Consider the following 20534-nt stretch of genomic DNA (forward strand, 5'->3'; position numbering starts at 1 on the left):
GAGGTGGTGGCGTGGCGGCCAGGGGAGGAACCATAGGGAGGAACCATAGGGAGGAACAGCTGTGTCCCCCTGGCAACACCACACTACATAAGCAGTTCCGGCCAGAAACGATTGAGACTGTTACTCCTCCTTTATATTATGACAACTTTTTTATTATTATTTTTAGCTTTGCATGTTAAACAATCTGCACAGGTAGTCTTAACTTGTACATTAAGAGCAGAGAGAGAGAGAGAGAGACAGATAGATTCATGGACACTTTGAAATACTAAAATATCTAAAAACACATAAAACCTCAGGAAAGTGTTTGTCTCCCAAACTTCATTAATAAGATCTGGTTGCAAAAGGGTAGAAGTGTGACAAGTGTCCCTTTAAAGTTGAAATCAAGTTGCTCTGTATGGCAGAAATACAAAGGACTATAGTGCTGTGGAGTCATTTAGTTTTAATGTGTGACCAGACTTTAATCAAAACAAACATGTTGAGCTTGTAGATCTGCTACTTTTTAATTCTGAAGGCTACATTTGAGTTTGCCATCCAGTAGACATTTCACAAATTCACCCAAATTTAGTACAATGTGCTGCCAAGTGCCAACCTCCACTGCTGATGCTGTGTAAACGCCCGAGAAATATATTACAATGGCAATGACACCACCTAGTGGCCAAACTCGATGCCACATTATTAGTATGACACATTCCACATTTAAGGCTTAAAGCCAGAGTTATACTTTGTTGCGAGCTCGCAGATTAAACAGATTATCTACAACACGTTTTTTGTGCGCCTGTAGATGTGCTTGACACCATAACCAAGTGTAAACCAGGCTTTACCTTCTCATGAGAGAATCTATTCTAGATCACACTATGTGAGCACAGTGGCATGTCATTTTGTCTGACTCTGGAGGAGGTCCAGCTTTTTATGTTTAATTCAATAGTGGAAAGTAACGATGTACATTTATACTCAAGTACTTGAATATTTGCATTTTTCGATACTTTGTTTATGGCATAAAGTATCGAGGAGTAGCATAAAGTTTATGCTATTCTCCGCTACATCCCAGAATCAAATACGTTTTACTCCACCTGTTACTTTGTAGATTTAGATTAGTATTGCAAGACATACATTAACCAAGACCTATTTTATAGTTGGTGTATTAAAAGAATCTACAAGCACATGACATCTTTTGAGCTTGTAGATTTATATTTTCGAAAAAGATAGACAGTTTTTTGGGCAAAGAAATGTGTACTTTAATTTTGGTGATTTAAGTATGTTTTGATGATGCCAATACTTATGTACTTTAACTCAAGTAAATGTTTTAATACAGGCCTTTAACTGAGTGAGTATTCTTTATACTGTGGCTTATGGTTACTTGTCTTCACCCATATAATTGGACTTGCTTTTCACCTTTTATTTGTACTAGTCCGAGGCTGCATTTCTTCTTGTCAGATGGTAGTATCGTTTAGTCTTCAGTGAGTTTCTCCACCACAGTCCTCACTAAATGCTCATGGTTTACCGTCCGGTACCATTTCTGCCTACTCTGTCCGTGTCTCAGGAGGGCTGTGGAACCCCACCTTTTATTTAATGTGAGAACAATGGCTTCTATTATAGCAAGATAACTTTCCAGGAATAGAAAGATTATCTGATTATCGATGATGTCACTGGTTGGTAGGTGAGTTTCCGAACTGCCCACAGAACCTCCTATGAGACAGACCAAGTAGAGGATTATAGTGAGAATGAATGAGGACCAATTACATGAAGATAAGTTGAAAATGGGTGAATTTGCCAACTTTATTTATAGAGCACATTTTAAAACAACAGAGTTGACCAAAGTGCTGTACAGTTGGTTAAAATAAAAACAAATGAAGGCGTAAAATGCAAACCCAATTAAACATTATACGTACGAACAACTCGAACCAAATCTGGGTTGAATGCCAACAAATAAAAAATAGTTTTAAAAAAACAGGCAGTGTTGGAAAGAACTAAGAAGAAGTGCTTAAGACTCGTCTTAGGGACGACAAGGCTGACCTCAGTGACCTCGAAGGGACATATGAGGTTAAGAAAAGTAGTCAAGCACTAAATCCATTTAAAGATTTAAAGAGAAAACAATAAGATCTTTAAATGGATTCTAAAACACACCGGGATGCCAAAGGAGGGGGTCCAGAATGGGGGTGATATGTTCTCACTTTCGAGTTCCCACTAAAAAGGTGTGTGGCAGAAGTTTGGACTAGTTGAAGGCAAGATAGGGAAGCTTGACTAACGCCAGTATAGAGGGCATTACAGTAGGCCTAGTCAAGGCGAGTGGTAATACAATTGTATAACCAAGTGTCACTAAAAGACCGTGACCTTGGATAACAGCGATGATTGGAAGAAGGCCGTTTTAATCAAGAACGAAAGTCGGAGGTTCGAAGATGATCAGATACCGTCAAAGTCTTTGGGTTCCAGGGGGAGTATGGTTGCAAAGCTGAAACTTAACAGCATTTATCTGCTGTAAAATACATTATGACACCGACGTTAGTTACGTTGGGCTTCACAGAGGACGGCCAGGGCGCCCAAGTCAAGTTGTGAGGGTCCATAAAATCATGACCTATTTTCCCTTCGTTAAAACTTTCAACGTTTAAAGCCATCCAGACTTTGATGTCCCCCGAGACAGACACTCCAGCACAGTGGCTTCAATGAGGTAGCATCATCTCTCTTCAGAGGCAGACATAACTGGGAGTCATCATCCGCATAAAAATGGAAGAAAATGCCACATTCTTCCATAATGAACTCTAAGGGGAGGAGGTAGAGAGAGAGAAGAGAATTGTTCACAGAATTGATCCCTGGGGGGACTTCACATGGAGGGGACGCAGATGGTTTCTCACTAACTTCAAGCACCAATGTGTATTTTGCTGACACATTCCAATAATGTGTCATTTCTCAATGTTGATATTGTACTCATTGCCTGTACACACAGAAAAAGGATGAAATACAATAATTTCACTGTATGTGTGCCGTCTCGGACTAATGGCAGGTAGGTACTAGGTACATGGCACCGTTGCGGGCATAGGTAGGTACTAGGTACCGGCTCACTGGTACCGGTACCGGTACAAGTGTACTAGGTACCGGGCTCACTGCAAAAGGTTTTAGATGTGCAACTCACAATAATGCTGACTGCACATCACGTCATTGTTTGAACAAATCCTTATTGCAGGTGGATTTATTGTGTAAACATGGTGGTGGCCAACATAAATAAAATAGATAAATAGACAGATAGAGAGAGAGACAGGTCAAAAGGCACTTGAGAACAAACTGTATATGCTCAGTTTTGTACAGACATGTACAGTAAGTAGCAGAGAGGCTCTTTGTTCAACAGTTACTGTAGTCTCGGATTGCCAGACAATCGTGGAGATCTCTGCCTACCGATATGCCCGTTACTGTACATCTAAATTCAATGTATTTGCTAAGATTGGGTAGAAACAATATGGAGATTTAAGAGACAGACACTATCGGTGCGTGGAAATCTACAATCGTCTAGCAACACAAGAGCACTATATATATATTAGATATATAATCAGGCTATAGGCCCTGTCCCGATATGAATTCAGGGTGCCGCACAGCCCAGCACAAATTCACATTTTGACAATGTGATATAATAAATCACATGAGAAATAAACTGCAACATTTGAATTTGAATCAACTGAAATACCGTCCGGTAGGTAGACAAAGTTGTAGTTAGTTATTTGGTAAAAGTAGACACAAATTGTGCTAGCCTGTCATCCGATAGAAAAGCTCAACAAACCCATCCTTTGGCAGTTGAAACCAAGCGAGCCGTGACAATGGTTTCAAATGGTACTGATTAAAGCATACAGTACAGTACATACAGTACAGCATACTGTAACATACGCTGCAGCACCAGCTGGAGTGTTCACAGTCAGAGTACAGTACGTATGTAGCATCCATAACAAACCTCATAACTTCAATCTCATTCGTCGACTCAGTATAGGCTGCTAATCCAGCCTAACAAACAGCGTCTCGTGGGTTCGAAAATTCTGATCCCGACGACCGACTTTGCTGCGTGTCACTCCATTCATCTCTCTCTTCTCTCTCTCTCCATTTCCTGTCAGTCTTTACTATCAAATAAAGGCATAAAAAAAGCCCACAAAACAAACGTCATCGTCGTCATCCTCCATCAGTCCAACAGCCCTGGGGTGTCCCAGTAGTTGGTTACGTCCTCCATCAGTCCAACAGCCCTGGGGTGTCCCAGTAGTTGCCGTTGCTGAGGTCCAGGGAGGGGTTCGCCGCTAGGCCTTTGTCTTCCAGAGAAGGGGGCAGGCTCAGGGACCTCCTTAGGATTGGCTCACTGTGGGATCAAATCAGATGCATTCTGGTTTGTCCACGTTTATTTAGAACATACATTTAAATGTATAGCATAATATAATATGTGGCTACGGAAAAGATAAGACAGTAAGCAAAGCAAAGGAAAGGTACTATGTTTTACCCAGGGTAACTGGACTAAGCTCAAGAACTTGTTTACAGCCCAGGCCCTGCTCATAGAACATTTCATGGTAGGGGTTCAATGCCTTGCTGTTGTGTATGTAATGTATATGTACTGTTATGTATTTGTGATGTATTTTAAAGTATTGTTCAGTGTGAGAGGACCCCAGTGGAAATAAGTCTTTGGACTTTACTGTGTAATCCTTGAATCGCTGATTATAATGTTGTATTATGATTGCTTTTCTAAATAAATCAAATCAAATCAAAACTCAAGGGCACTTCAGCGGTGGTAATTTTAACGTGCCGGTTCCGGGGATACGAACTATAGCGACCTTTCCGATATCAAGACCGCTCCGCAAACCGTTCGGCCACTGCTGCCCCAGTGAGGAAGTGTGCTTGAGTTGTGCCCTAGCCTCGACGACCTTGCATGGGCGTACAGTATGCAAAGGCTAAAATATGTAATTTAGATCTGTAGACATTTTTAAAGCACAGCTCAAGACCCACTTCTACACCATTGCTTTTAATTGATCTTTTATTTTTTGTTATTCATGTCCTCACTGTATTGCATTACTCCTTTTTTTATGTTTATGTTTATGCCTTGCTTTTCTTTTTTTCTCCATTGCTCTGTAAAGCACTTTGAGCTGCATTTCATGTCATGAAAGGTGCTATAAAAATAAAGTTTTATTATTATTATTATTATTATTATATTATGTAGACAGCATTTCTATAGTGTATACTTGTAGTTTAATTGTACAGATATTCTACTGTTAGACGGATGTTAGATTCTTAGCTTACTCATGATCCTTGATGACTAGCCACAATTTGCAACTCTAGATTGTTTTATAATGGGATGAATCTAGAGTTGCAATACCCTCCATTGACTCCCTACCAATTTGCGTTTGCGATCTGCTTGTATTAAACAACGTAAAACTCACCATCATTGCAGCTGTAGTCCAAGCTTGAATTATCCTCTTTCAATCTGCAGAGCTTTTTTTTTCTCATAAAAAGTGTTATGAGCTACTTTCTGTCAAGAAATTCTGTGTAAGTGATTATTTGTGCTGGAGTTTGGAAGCACTCGTCGTATGTCACTGAACGGCCCTGCGTACCACCTGTTTCGAATTTGCACAGAATGCAGGAGGCAGCAGCACGACCCGTTAAAAAAAACAAGTGCTTCCAAACTGCAACACTTAAAATAATAAAAATAATCACATGCACAGCATTTCTTGACAGAAAGTAGCTCATGTCTACGGTGGATTTTTATGAGAAAAAAAAGCTCGGCAGATTGAAAGAGGATAATTCAAGCTTGGCCTAGAGCTGCAATGTTGGTGAGTTTAACGTTGTTTAATACAAGCAGATCGAAAACGCAAATTGGATGAGTAGGGAGTCAATGGAGGGTATTGCAACTCTAGATTCATCCCATTATAAAGAAATCTAGAGTTGCAAATTGCGGCTACTTGATGACTATGTCTGCATTTGATGTATTACCTTGTGTTGTTCTTGCTTACTGTATTACAGTACCTTGTGTTGTTCTTGCTTACTGTAAATCGGTCTGGATTAAGAGTGTCTGCTAAATGCCTAAATTGTAACACCATTTTAGTCCATTAAGACCTCTACAGATTTGACTGAGAGACTGCCATCGCGCAAATTCCAGCTTTTCACCAGCTTTTCACTCATTTCAAAATGAGTTTATAGCACAGGCAGACTCTTCACATACTAGAGCATGTCTGAAATAAGTGTCAGAGCTGAACCTGTTTTCTCAACTCGTTGTTTTCTGCAAGACATTATTCTATAAGCCATATCTCCAAAACTGGTGGGCCAAACTGAAAACAAATGCCTTCTAAATAAGCAGTTCTCACACTTTCAAGATTTTTTCTAAAATGATCAAAACATCACAATTTACATTTTAGGCATTTAGCAGACTTAATTTAGCATTTAGCAGTCTTAATGCAGAGCGATTTGCAGTAAGCGAAAACAAAAAACATAGCAGATATACAAGCCTGCAGCGCGGCACGAAGTGACACACTGTGAGCTTGTATACCTTCTATTTTTTTAATAGCCAATAACGCAAAAATCTAACATGACGCTTATCCGGTTTAAAGTAAACGTGTTAAACCAAGTAATCTCGCTTAATCCATTTTGGGCAGGAATCCCTTTTGGTGTTTTAAGCGTTATGTTATACTTTAGCTGTTGAAAAATAGCAGATCTACAAGCTCAGAGAACCATGAGCTTGTAGGTCTGCAATTTTTTTTAAACCAGTGAAAATGAGGCACAAATCTTTGAATATATATTATTTCAGAGTGTAACGTTTTCAACTCAAATCTTTCCTTCTGAGGGTGTCCCTGGAACAACATATTTTCAGATGGTGGCCAATTACATATAGTTTATGGACCCCTTGACATGAAATATTGAGCACCACCGATATAGAAACATGAGGTATTTCAGAAAACTGTCAGGATTTAAAAGCCATTTTTCAGGTCAGACCAGGTCAAAATGGGTTAATGTTAGTACCTGTTGTCGTCTGCTCGTTCTCCTTTCCAGGTCTGTCTGTACACGTCCCCAGCCACCCCGACCATCCAACGCACATCGGCCGGAACCTCTGGGATCCACTCCACAAACCTGGGGTCAGAGCAGAGCAATCACCACAGGCGGGTCAACAACACCTTCACGTGTCGGCCACCAGAGGGAGACCATGCACATTAACTCAGTCAGTTTGGCCATGTAGAGTTGTGGTGTAAAAAAACAGCATTCTGAAACGTTTAGTCCCAATACTTGATTCTTGATTGGCTGGTTACCGCTGATCCCGCAGCTCTGTAGCTGAACTGGGGAAGAGGAGCACTTGATTGCCTTATACACACGCTGGCCGTGCGTGGCGTGTAAGCACCGCCCGTATACTCATATGACTGTGAATGTGTGGCTCCAGGCGGCCCCATAAAGACATCAAGCGCTATTCTCCCGTCACATAGCCTACTTGCCGAGCAAAACAAGGAAGTGTACGTGGCTCTCTCTGGCGGGCACAAAGCGTAGCTACTTTTGTGAATTTCATAGTTTTATTAGGTTAATATTGCTATACGTTTGTAACCGTTTTAGAAAAGCAATAATCCACGTGAGGTCCCTGCAGTTTACCGTGGATTTTATAATGGCTGAGAGGGTAGAAGACCCTCCGCTATCGCGTCGGGTTCTACCCACGCCTCTCAGCCATTATAAAACCCTCCACGTCGCACCGGGTCTACTTACGCCTCTCAGCCATTATAAAACCCTCCACGTCACACCGGGTCTACCTACGCCTCTCAGCCATTATAAAACCCTCCGTATCGTGTCAGGTCTACAGTACCTACGCCTTCTAAGCCGTTATAAAATCCACGGTAACCTGAGACCTCTTGTGGCTTCGCATTGCTTTATTGTTTGTTTGAGCGTCCCTCGTTACAGACATGGCTTCTGATTATGGCCAACGTGCTGTAATAAAGTAGTGATCTAATCTGTCTATTGTCAGATTATATGAGGTGGCCCCGGCCTGTTCTGTTCTTAACGTTAACAAACAATGTCAATGTATTGCATCATCAGCATTACTATGACTACTGTACAGCCTCGTTACTGTACTGTACTTGGCAGGTTAACGGACTCTGATCGGTGGGATTACTGTACACGTACCTCTGGGCCGCGGAGTAGGCCGACTGTACAGGGAGAGTGTAAGGCATGAGCATGTAGGAGGCCACTCTCATGGGCAGCAGCTCTGAGACCTTAGAATACAGGCCGGTCTTGTCTTGGCACGCCTCACAGAGCACTGAAAGACACAAAGCAAGGCAAAGCAAAGCAAAGTTACTATGTTTACCCAGGGTAACTGGACTAAGCTCAATAACTTGTTTACAGCCAGGCCCTGCTCATAGAACATTTCATGGTAGGGGTTCAATGCCTTGCTCAAGGGCACTTCAGCGGTGGTATTTTTAACGTGCCGGTCCGGGGATACGAACTAGCGACCTTCCGATATCAAGACCGCTCCGCAAACCGTTCGGCCACCGCTGCCCCTTTACAGATTGACAGAGTGACATTCGTGCCAGCAGAGCACTAGAAATAATTGTTTTTTTTTATCCGTCACATGATGGTGCTGCTTGTAGTTCCAAACATTGCTCCTATTGGCTGGAACTATCCCATTGAGATAGAATGAGCACTTCCTGCATTCTATTGTTACAATGAGAGTCAACGGGAGTGTCATCATTACTCTCTCAATTTACAATTTAGGCATTTAGCAGACGCTCTTGATCCAGAGCGACTTACATTAAGCAAAAAAAAAGCATGTCATACATCACACACAAAGTAGTTATCATGAATCGTGTATAAGCTAAGAACGTAACAGTGGAGTATCTATGTCAACTATACATGCTATACTATATTATATATTATACAATATACATGTTTACTATAAAGTGCTAGGACTACATAAAATGCAATTCTAGTGCTGTCTACGTAACGAGCTATAAGGGCCGATTCATACTCCTATTTTACAGCCGAATAAAAGTCGGTTCGGCTCTGTAGAGCCTACAATGTGACGTCATTTGAGGTTCGGGGGGGCGGGGGTACCGTCCTAAAGTCGTCTCTTCGGTGCTACTGAAGATTTCTGACGAGCCGAAATCATTTCGGCACTACAGCGCCGAAACAGCGGTACAATAGGAGTATGAATCGGCCCTAACTCTGTCTAAGTCGACATAAAATGCTATCTAAGGGGCTAAGGTAATCTCTCACTAGATTACTCTGGTGACACCATCATCATGCGATGGCGCTTGTTAAGACGACAGCAGCAGTGCATGCCTTTCTTGATGGGCGTGGGCAGGTCCATCCTCTGGCTGTCCAGCCACCAGTGCTGTTTGTTCAGCAGACAGAGTCTCCGTAGCAACCACTCCTTCCTGGTCTCAGCAGGGTGCTCACAGCAGCAAGTGGCCCGGGACTGGTCTGAGGTCAGCGCAGCGTCGGCCAATGGGCTCTCTGTTCTCAACAGCTCTGGACGTCACAAAACAGACATGTCATCAGCAACACATTCCAAAGGTTACTGTACTGTAATGACATATTATGTATTGACACGTTGATACTGATAAACTAATGTCATATACCGTTATTCATAAAATGACATAAGGCTGGGAGAGATAAGACTTCAAATCAATAGCACGATTCTTTTTTTAACTTACGATCCATTCATAATTTGTCCATCCATTCATAAAGTATACTACAGTACTAATACAGCGTTAAGTGGTTAATAACACTAATAGATTATATTATATTCGATTCGGTGATATATAAGAAATACAATAATAAACAATATCCCAGAAATAACATTCATGATTGATTATTTGATTATTCCGCGTGAACAAGAAAATTGATCTTGATATTTTCGGCTAATTGCCCAGCCCTAAAATGACATGATAATTATTTAGTAAGACTCACTGTTTTCTTCTAGGAAGCGTAGAGCGTCCTTGTAGCCACTCTGACACATATCTGCCATTACCTGTCAATCAAAAGACATAATAATATGACATATCACATACTGATACTAGGGTTGTCCTGATCAGATCATGTGATCGGAAATCGGGACAGATCACGTCATTTTCAGATGATCGGATCGGGAGAAAAAAAACGTGCTTGGGACATCCCGATTTTGGATATTGTACTGTTGTGATAAGTGTTCTATAAAAACCCAATTCGGAAAAATTGATATCGTCAGATACTCAAAATCAAATAATCGGAATTGGATCGGGAGCAACAAAACGTAATGGGGACATCCATAACTGATACTGCACATGTCACCCTGCTGTCCCTATTTTGGGAAAATCAATTCAAACCATTCTTCACATACAGCTTTTTCTTATACAGCAAAGTACAGTATATGGGGCTTACATAAATAACAAGAAAATACTATGCACATAATCATCAACATATTTGTAATTGGGTACTTTCTTAGGGCAGGGTCAGCATATTGTGATGACCATTTGATTAAGCCTTTAAGAGTTTAAGTATTGTCTGTAATATTGCACAATTGTTTTTATATAACATAGGTCTATAAATTACATAATACACATCATGCATATTGATTTATGACTTTAGCTACCGTCACTACTACCACTATTATGACTTTCCATTCATTGCATAACTGCTTACTGACTAAAAAGAAAGCAGTGACATACTGTAAGCGCATAATATTGACTGTAAACAAGTGTAATGCTTAATTGAGTCGTCCACTCACAGTTAACAGTCTTTGTATTGAGTTTGTGCTTGAAATGTACTGTAATTCTGCAAACTGTTAATACATATTTCAATCAATCAATCAATCTTTGAGAAAAAGTGGTTACTCAACAAAAAGTTGGTATCGGCGAGTACTAAAATTTTAAATGGTATCGTCGGCACAACTCTAGTATTACATGTATCATTCTGGACCAAAAGTTACTTGGCCCAAGGTGGTGACTCACTGCGTATTCTAATAATGAACCCAATGAACCACATGCTCCCTTGCAATGCACCATGAATTATACAACCATTGGATTCCATTCAAGCCAGCACAACATTCCAGTCACACGTGAGGAGACCTCAAGGGAAGAGATAGTCTTACACAACTTTAGTCAAGAAACCGACCCAAGTAGGATCGAAGTTCACGTCTCAGTAAACATTTTATATCATCGCGGTACACAGTAAATCTTGGAGTGTTGTTTAGCTCTGAGTGGAAGATGTTTGGATTGAGAGCACTTTGAGAAAATAAGACTCAGTCACAAAGACACAGTCACAAAAAAGAACCCCCTAGCGTCCCTTTTCTGGGGTGCAAACATTTGGCGAAAATAGACGTTCCACTGAAGCTCGTGATGTAACTGTGTCCATTTGGCGAGACATCGTAATCTATTCCGTCGTTGATTAGAAACTGATAATCTAAAAAAAATGGTCTCTACTGATTGACTTACGTTGTGCAGATAAAAAGCTCACCAAGCAAGAGTGGTAGAAATGTTTCTCTTATGCAGGAGGAGACTTGGGTTTGAAATCCCAGGTATATGAGAGTTATTGGATTGTAGCTTTAAGGGAATAGCATTTATTATGACACTCCTATACCCACTAATCCCTCCCTGAAATGTTAGTTTAGTTTTTATTTGGGTTTTCGTCTGTGAAAAAAGGTAGTCGACGAACCTTTTTTTAAGGGAATAGCATTATGACACTCCTACCCACTAATCCCTCCCTAAAATTGTAGTTTAGTTTTTATTTGGTTTTCGTCTGTGAAAAAAGGTAGTTGACTATAGTTGACTAACCTTTTTTAAGGGAATAGCATTATGACATTCCTACCCATTAGTCCCTCCCTAAAATGTTAGTTTTTATTTGGTTCTTGTCTTTGAAAAAAGGTAGTCGACAAACATTTTTCATCATAGTTTTAGGCGACAAAGTCAACACGGCCCCTAACTATTACCGGTACGTAAGTGCCTAACCTTGGGTTCGGGCGGGAACAGGGCCTTGCTGAGGCGGTACATGTTCCCCATGTTCTATGTTATGTTCCCCATACCTTGGGTTCTGGGGGGAACAGGGCCTTGCTGAGGCGGTACATGTTCCCCATGTTCTATGTTATGTTCCCCATACCTTGGGTTCGGGGGGGAACAGGGCCTTGCTGAGGCGGTACATGTTCCCCATGTTCTATGTTCTATGTTCCCCATACCTTGGGTTCTGGGGGGAACAGGGCCTTGCTGAGACGGTACATGTTCCCCATGTTCATCTGGATGCTGGTGTTGGTGAAGCGCAGCTCGTGGAAGCTGGTGGAGTTGTCCCGCGGACAGATGTCGCTCTCCCCCGAGAAGGGAGAGATGGAGATGGTGTTCCTCAGGTCCGACTGCGGGAGGTTGTCGCTGATGCCGCCGTCTACGTAGCGCTGGGGAGAGGGAGAGAGAGAGACAGGGAGTTAGGAAACGTAGTGCTGGGGAGGGAGAGAGAGACAGGGAGTTAGGAAACGTAGCGCTGGGGAGAGAGAGAGACATTATTTTGAAATGATTTAAAACAAGTTTTCCAGGCCTGGAATCAATCAAATGCCTATATTTATTTTTTATCGTCGGGTCGGGTCGAAAACTGTTAAATTTAGGATTGATTTTAAAATTATTTTACTTGTGTATAAAGCTCTCATTGGTCTCGCACCTTCCTATACCTACATGACTGCCTGCCTAAATATGTCCCAAACCGCCCCCTAAGGTCTTCCACTGCTGGCCTGCTCGCTGTGCCTTCGTCAGGCAGCCTCTGTAGACATTTTTAAAGCACAGCTCAAGACCCACTTCTACACCCTTGCTTTAAATTGATCTTTTATTTTTTTTGTTATTCATGTCCTCACTGTATTGCATTAATGCTCTTGTTTTTTTTAATGTTTATGCCTTGCTTTTCGTTTCTTCTCCATTGCTCTGTAAAGCTGCATTTCATGTCATGAAAGGTGCTATACAAAAACAGTTGTATTATTATTATCATTATTAAATTTAAAACATTTATCAAATATCCAATCGCATCGCGTCACGCCGTGTTTTCGAGCTTGGATATGTGCTACATTTCATGCTTTTTGTGTGAGGCTGTAGTATGATCAAGTAGGGGAGTTAAAAAAAAATTGGTGAAAGATGTAACATGGTAAAATGCAGAGCAGCGTGATAAGTTGTTATAGCTTGTTTGTTCTCGTCACGTGACACATTTGCTCGAGTCTGACTTGGGGGCATTGATAGCGCACTGCTGTAAGTGAATTACACAATTCGACAGAAACAGACTGTATCAAATATGAGTCACTGACTATCGTAAACGATATAGACTATCGCCACGGTCGTTGATTTTTGGACCACCACGTTTATATGAGACAATTATGATGACCCAATGCTATTATTTATTTCCATAAACATAACATACTGACTGATCTGCATGTACCTTCATAATATGTGTTCCCTGCTGGTTCGGTGCTGCTGTTCATTACTATCACATTATGCATGCTGGTATTGCTTGTTTTTTATTTTTTGCTTAGTAACATGGTCTTATTGTGCAATGGGTATATTTGCCCCCATATGAACTCTGTTATTTAGGGTTGAAACAGTGTGGTGGGAGCTATCTTTGGGAGAGCTTTTGTTCTGTTCTGTTCTGTTTTGTTTTGTCCTGTCTGTATGTATGGTTGTATTGTTTTTTGAACTCTAATTATTACTACGTATGTATCTGTGTTGAGGACCCCCTCTACAATGATCTGTGACATCTCAAGGGGCTTATCCTTTCAATAAAAGGTATATATATATTACGCTAGGTATGAACGAGTGACATCAGGACTTCGGTACTCAATTGGAGGGACATATTGGATTTGGCATGCACAACTTTGCACAAGCTGTTGATTATCACATATTTTGGATCCTTCACATTTTTTTTGTCATGAGTAAAAGGGGATAAACAAGGGGGGGGGAAAACAAGTGCGCAAAACAAGTGCTGATCAAAACAAGGGTGTTAATTGTGTAATGTTCACATATTTTTAGCTTATTCACACATTTTGTGGCAGGATTTCATAAGGCTGGATAAACACCCGTGGCCATTCCATAAGCCAACAAACAAGAATTTGATTACTTCACATTATTATGTAAACGACACAATGTTTTAAGGCCAGCTGCATCCAAGGTCAGATCAGGTCTATACATGAATGCATTAAGGCCTGCATGGCTAAATGCCCATTCACACAATTCTGTATCGTAATTTATTTCAAATACCAACAAACTTATGTTGACGAGAGCACAGAAACAACTCTTCTCATTATGGTCTGATTACAGCGAAAAAACTAATTCTGACACACTGGAAGAAGGAGGAGGCTCCTGCATTTAAGCACTGGTTAAATGAAATGACTAGTACACTTCATCTTGAGAGAATAAGGTATTTCCTGCGAAACAGGGAGAGACAGTTTGATAAGGTTTGGCTGCCCCCAATGTCCATCACCTGAGTAGAAACGATTAACAGACAGGATACCATTGATATGGTTGACTGTAGGCCATTTTCTTTTCAGATGTTTTCCATGAGCTTTCTATCATCTTATTATATAGTATGCAGTGTCACTGAGCAGTATGGGTGGGAGAGGGTTAAGGGATTTCTTTATCTTTTTTGTCTTGTTTATTTTTTCTTTCATTTTGTTTCATAAAAAAAAGTATTTCATATCATAATGTTTGTAATAATTTATAATCTGTTCAATAAAAACATATTTGACAAATACCAACAAACTATGATGATTTATTTTTTTACTATATAGTTGTGTATATTCGTACGTCTCTCTAAATGTTTTGATGAATTGAAAATGGTGGGCCCTATTGTAAACAAGTGTAATGCTTTATGGTGTCGTCCACAATCAATCAATCAATAGAATGGAAGATAACACCCATTAACCTCAACAAGTGTGTACTGGGGCTGACTACCGTCCATACATATATGATTGAGACATTGTTTGTTTGAGTATTTGTCCCAAGCACTGATATTGTACGTTACATTACCTTATGTACGTACAAAGTTAATGAGTCACGAAAAGGTCGACTAACTTGGCTCTGAGCCAGCCAGTCACCTCGACACTGAAAAGTACACAATGTACTTTCTCCTCCTATAGCAGGAGACGGAGCAGTGTGGTGATATTTATGGGGTAGTGTGTCTAAAAGGGTCCTCTAGCAGTCTGGCTCATGGGGGAGACTCTTTGAACAGAGGCTATATTTGGATTTTATAACCGCTGACTAAAGCCCTACAACACTACAGAGGCACTTTGTTTGTAGTGTCCCTATTTTGCCCCAAACAATAAGGACACCGGGGCTAAGAAGACGCCCCATGTTCTAAAAACATTGAACTTTGACGACAATCATCAGCCAAGCCAGGACACAGACAACAAGTGTCGAAATATAATTAAGCAACAACAGATACAGCTTGAGGCCCTTCTGTTGACATCTTTTGACAATGGCACGCTCCTGGGGGACTGGGGAGGGACTGGGGAGGGACTGGGATTGCCTCTGAAGAACGCAATCTGACAGATTTAGAAGTACCAGGCTAGCGTGCCAAAAAGAAACTGGTCTAAGTGGATTACTTACTGGGTGCGTTCGCATATAGAGGCACTGAGCAGTGAGCAGCACGCTGGTGCCAATACTGGGATCCACACGCAAGATTAGACACACGAACGGGCCGACATGCAGAAAAACAATGGTCGGAACATGCGGTCAAACATGCTCTGCTCTGCTATGGTTAGGTTAGGGTTTTCGGTATAGGTTGTCGGTCTAATGACAGTCGGACCAATAGTAGGTCTACATCTAAACTAAAGCCTGTACCCGACAATACGAGAGTGCATGTGCTCCCGTATGTGCGCGTATGTGAACGGCAAACACACGCACTGTTTCTATACACGCACGCACGCACACACACTCGCACATTATTGTGTGGCACAGTGTTTAGAAAAAGAAAAGGTCAGTAGTATATAGTCAATACCAGTTCAGCTATATACTGATGTCACTGTCAAAGACAAGTCCACAAAGCTGCTAATGAGTCAATGTGAAGGTAAAGGTCTTCAAGGATCCGGACCACAGCCAGACCAGGACACTTACCACTCCTCGGAAGGACGGGGGAATCAGGCCACAGTAGATGGGGATGAAACAGCTACAGACCAGCGCCTGTGGACAGAACAGAACACCTTAAAAGGAGAATTCCATGCTAGAAGGCTTTCTTACCTTTCTTTGTAGTCGTTATGGCCCTGGCAAAAACTCCTTATTCGCTTATTTCCATCGCTCAAAAAGAAAAAAAATATATATATCCTCTCTTCATAATGTAAATAATATCCCAAGCGGCACACTTTACTACTTATTTTGATGGAAATAAGCGAATTAGCACAACACCCCATAGCCCCATTCAATTCCCATTCAATTAAATGCAATTCATTGAGGGCTTGTGGTAGCCAATAAGGAGTTTTTGCACAAACGTAACGACTACAAAGAAAGGTAAAAAAGGTTAAAAAAAAGCCTTCTAGCATGGAATTCTCCTTTAATAGATAACACCATACAGACAACACCCATCGTCCCATTAGACACCACAGTGACTGAGCACTGATAAGAGTTCCAGGAATCACTGCAATCTTTTCATTACGTACACAATGTGCCAAACGGCAACCTATCAATGACTTTCATTGACAATTTCAAGGACTGTACGAGTCAGAATGCCCTATAGATACCTAGAATGTGTTTACAATGAATTCAACAAATGAATTATCTATAACTCTGACTCATGTCAACTAAAGTGTGACGATTGATTTTTCCCCCCAAACATGGATACGTCGTATTGATCAAGAGACTGTGGGTTTGTAGTTTGTACTAGAAGTTTAACAAATCAATTTCTTCATAAAATGATACGAAAAACGGAATGATATGTAAACAATGAGAGTTAACATGCAGTGCATAATTATTTTTAACCCATTTTGGGGCGGGAACCCCTTTTGGTGTTTTAACTAAGCATTATGTTATACTTTAGCTATTGGAAAAATAGCAGATCTACAAGCTCATAGCGTGCCACCGAGTGGCGCGCTACAAGTTTGTATAGGTCTGCTATTTTTGAAATATCGTCAAAAAGCGGCACAAATCTTTGAATATATATTCTTTCAGAGCCAACGTCTTTTTTTATTTCGACGTTAGGCCTAAATGGGTTAAACAACAACTTTTAAAATAGTATTTATTTATTATTTTGCTAGTAGTATAACGACTACTACTGTATCTTTGTGTATGTAAAGAAAGACACAGTAAAAATTGTGTAAGCGCACATTTTGTGAGTGTCTTCTAAGCCCGTGCGGTGCGGGCTGGGCATCTTATGATGTAGGACACTTTACAATCTGAACTAGGAAAGTCAGCTTTTTGCTTCGATGCCCCAACCACATGGAACACTTTACAGCAAACATTGAAAATTAATACCCCAATATCTTATGGTCAATTTAATAACCTGCTTTTGAACCTCCCTACCTCAATATGTAACTGTTTTTAACTTGTGTTTTATCTCATTGTCTATATAATATGTCTTTGCCTTACATGATTTGTTTTGTGTTTTATACCTGCATGTCTTAAATGGTTTTATATACTGTATGTAATCTCGTCAGCATTGAAAATGAGGGAGAACCTCAATTGCTCTTTCGAGAATAAATAAAGGTTTCAATCAATAAAAAACTTGTATGTATCTATCCACAACTATTACAACTGCCACTACTACTATTATTATTATTATCACCACTAGTATTACTATTGCTATCCACAACAACCACATCACAACAACATGGCTCATGGCCCACGGACCTGCATGAGCTCCTCTTTGGAGTTGAAGTCGGACACCAGGACGTTCTGTCCGTCGGACACGCGAGTGAGCGACACGCAGAGCCTCCCCGAGGCCACGGTGTGAGCGTTGTCGGGCAGGACGCGGTCCAGACCCGCCCGGAGAACCTTCACCAGGTTGAAGGAGGGATGGAGAGGGCCCAGGTTCCTCTTCCTGGCCTCCTTGGCCACGGCTATCACGTCCTCGCAGCATTCACCTGGAGGGGACAGAGAGACCATTTACAATTTAGGCATTTAAGCAGACGCTCTTGATCCAGAGCGACTTACATTTAACCCATTCTGACCTGAGATCAGATTCTAAAAATGTCTGTTTGAAAATGACAGTTTTCTGAAAAAGCTATGTTTCTATGTCAGTCGTTCTTCGATTTTTCAAAAATATCAGACCTACAAGCTCTTAGCGCGCCACTCGGTGGCGCGCTATGAGCTTGTAGATCTGCTATTTTTCAATAGCTAAAGCATAACGTAATGCTAACACCAAAAGGGGTGCCCGCCCAAAATGGGTTAAGCAAAAACAAAAGCATGTCATACATCACATAATATAAAAAGTATAGTTATCATGAATCATGTATAAACTAAGAACGTAACAGTGGAGTATCTATGTCAACTATACATACTATACTATATTATATATTATACATGGTGTACTATAAAGTGCTATGACTACATAAAATGCAATTCTAGTGCCGTCTACGTATAACGAGCTATAAGTCTGTCTAAAATACTATCTCAGTCTACATAAAGTGCTATCTAAGGGGCTAGGCTAGGCTATAGGGTAAGTGCTACGGGCCATGGTGGAGTCTGAAGAGGTGGGTTTTCAGACTATACGGCGGAAGATTGGGGGAGTGATGCTGCAGTTCTGACTGTGATGGGAAGTGCATTCCATTGTTTTGGAGGCAGAAGGGAGAAGCGTTTGGGACAAGACAACAGCATGACATCAGATCAGGGACTTTAGGGAGATCAATCAATCACACAGCAGCAAAACAAATCCATTCTGCCAGGTGCCTCTGTGATAACGCCATGGGATCCATATGCTCATGATCCTATACACGCATGAGTCAGTGATCTGACCGACAGTGACCGACACTGTGAATGACCTGTGCAGTGCTAGTACTGCAACTGGCCAAACTGAGGTCACTATGACCGGCTATTCTGGTCTCTCACTGGCTCATAATAACTAAGCATAAATAGGCTACCGTAGGTTGATATTCCCTGATCCACTGCACATAATAATGCAATATTGCTACACTGCAATGACACTATAGGTATAGGATATCAGTCTTTTATCTTTGCTTTATTCATGTGAGAGAATTAAGGCTTCCACTTTCCACTTTCTGTTTCAATTTAAAAAATAATAATCTGAGAGCAACTATACCTATTATTAGTATTTTGATTGTGCCAAAAATATAGAACAAATGTGTTGTACAGGTATGTTTCAGTTGCATAACCACACAAGTACGATTATAATAATTGAACAAAATTATGGTTGCATATCATAGACCGTCGGCGGATGTATGTAATGTATATTATGTACTGTTATGTATTTGTGATGTATTTTAAAGTATTGTTCCGTTCAGTGTGAGCTGAGGACCTCAGTGGAAACAAGTCTTTGGACTTTACTGTGTAATCCTTGAATCGCTGATTATAATGTTGTATTATGATTGTTTTTATAAATAAATCAAATCAAATCAAATCAAAGACCCACACCGATGTCATCTCATCGTGGCTTACTTATGGACGCCTCGCTGGCGAGCACCGACGCCGTGAGCGCCCCGGCCGAAGCCCCGTAGATCTTGGTGGCCTCTGAGACCAGGTAGGGAGCCTTCTCCAGCAGACAGCTGGCCACCCCGATGTGGTAGATGCCCAGGAACCCGCAGCCGGCGAAAGAGAGGTTCCATCCCGCCGTTAGGTCGAACATACTGGCAGCAGGGAGGCACGGGCACAGCCTGGCTGCATGCCCCGCGGTGGGTCCACCAGCAAAAGTTTGTTGTTAAAGTATGTTATTGTTATGACTAATAATATCGCCGTATCCTTCCAGGCGTCCACTTCGATTCTTGTCCACTTCGATCGATTCTCTCTTGACAGTGACAGGAGAAGGACGACAGATGCGTGCTGTCGTTAGACTGCTGTTGATATAAACCGGCTTATAGTCCCAAACTCTCTCTTTCTCGGTGTCTTTCTCTGAAAGTCCACAGAACAACATGTTTCGTAGGAACTAGGAAGGCGATTGGCCGAGCACGCTGTCAGTCATCAGCGGGTCACAACCCACCGTTCTCGACGAGAGCCAATCAGACGTGGCTCGATCTGTGCTCGCCTGCCTGCGTGCAAAAAAAACAACTGATCTACAGGCCGACAACGCGTCGTTCCGCGTAGATCGGCTGGACTTGTAGATCAGTTGGACTGATACACTGACGTAGGCTACGTGGGGGGGATCATAACTATAACAACATTAGCCTACTTCTGCGTATTAACATTACATAACGTTTAATGTCACAGTGTGTGTGTGAGTCTGACTCAGTGACACAGTGTGTGTGTGTGTGTGTGTGTGTGTGTGTGTGTGTGTGTGGGGGGGGGGGGGGGGGGGTATATATATAGGCGTGAGAATAATCAGAAGTATGTTTTATTCTGCTGTTATTGCTGCAATTACTAAATAAATAAATACGGACAACAAGAGCCACAACAATTATGGCAAAAAAACGTTTTGATTAAATAGCATTATGTCATCTCATGCTTACATATAAC

At 41.3% G+C, this 20534-nt stretch overlaps 1 protein-coding gene across 1 annotated transcript; it reads right to left on the minus strand.

Moving 5' to 3' along the window:
• Positions 1-1747: 1747 nt before the first annotated feature.
• Positions 1748-19964, minus strand: pnpla3 (patatin-like phospholipase domain containing 3). Its single transcript, XM_080757980.1, has 9 exons — positions 19524-19964; positions 17760-17992; positions 16035-16100; positions 12134-12343; positions 9895-9955; positions 9265-9453; positions 8110-8242; positions 6970-7077; positions 1748-4327 (listed from the first exon to the last, which is right to left on the minus strand). The coding sequence occupies exons 1-9, from the start codon at positions 19708-19710 to the stop codon at positions 4204-4206; spliced, it is 1311 nt and encodes a 436-aa protein (XP_080614106.1). The 5' UTR covers positions 19711-19964; the 3' UTR covers positions 1748-4203.
• Positions 19965-20534: the final 570 nt, after the last annotated feature.

This window comes from Protomyctophum bolini (genome assembly GCF_963924005.1).
Source record: "Protomyctophum bolini genome assembly, chromosome: 23".
Taxonomy (NCBI): Eukaryota; Metazoa; Chordata; class Actinopteri; order Myctophiformes; family Myctophidae; genus Protomyctophum; species Protomyctophum bolini.

Excerpts from the sequence above, each read along its gene's own strand:
- pnpla3 (XM_080757980.1), bottom strand. The coding sequence starts at position 19,710 with ATGTTCGACCTAACGGCGGGATGGAACCTCTCTTTCGCCGGCTGCGGG. Across the intron at positions 7,078-8,109 it reads GCCTACTCCGCGGCCCAGAG|GTTTGTGGAGTGGATCCCAG; the intron begins GTACGTGTACAG and ends CTCTGACCCCAG. Across the intron at positions 4,328-6,969 it reads GAACGAGCAGACGACAACAG|TGAGCCAATCCTAAGGAGGT; the intron begins GTACTAACATTA and ends TTGATCCCACAG.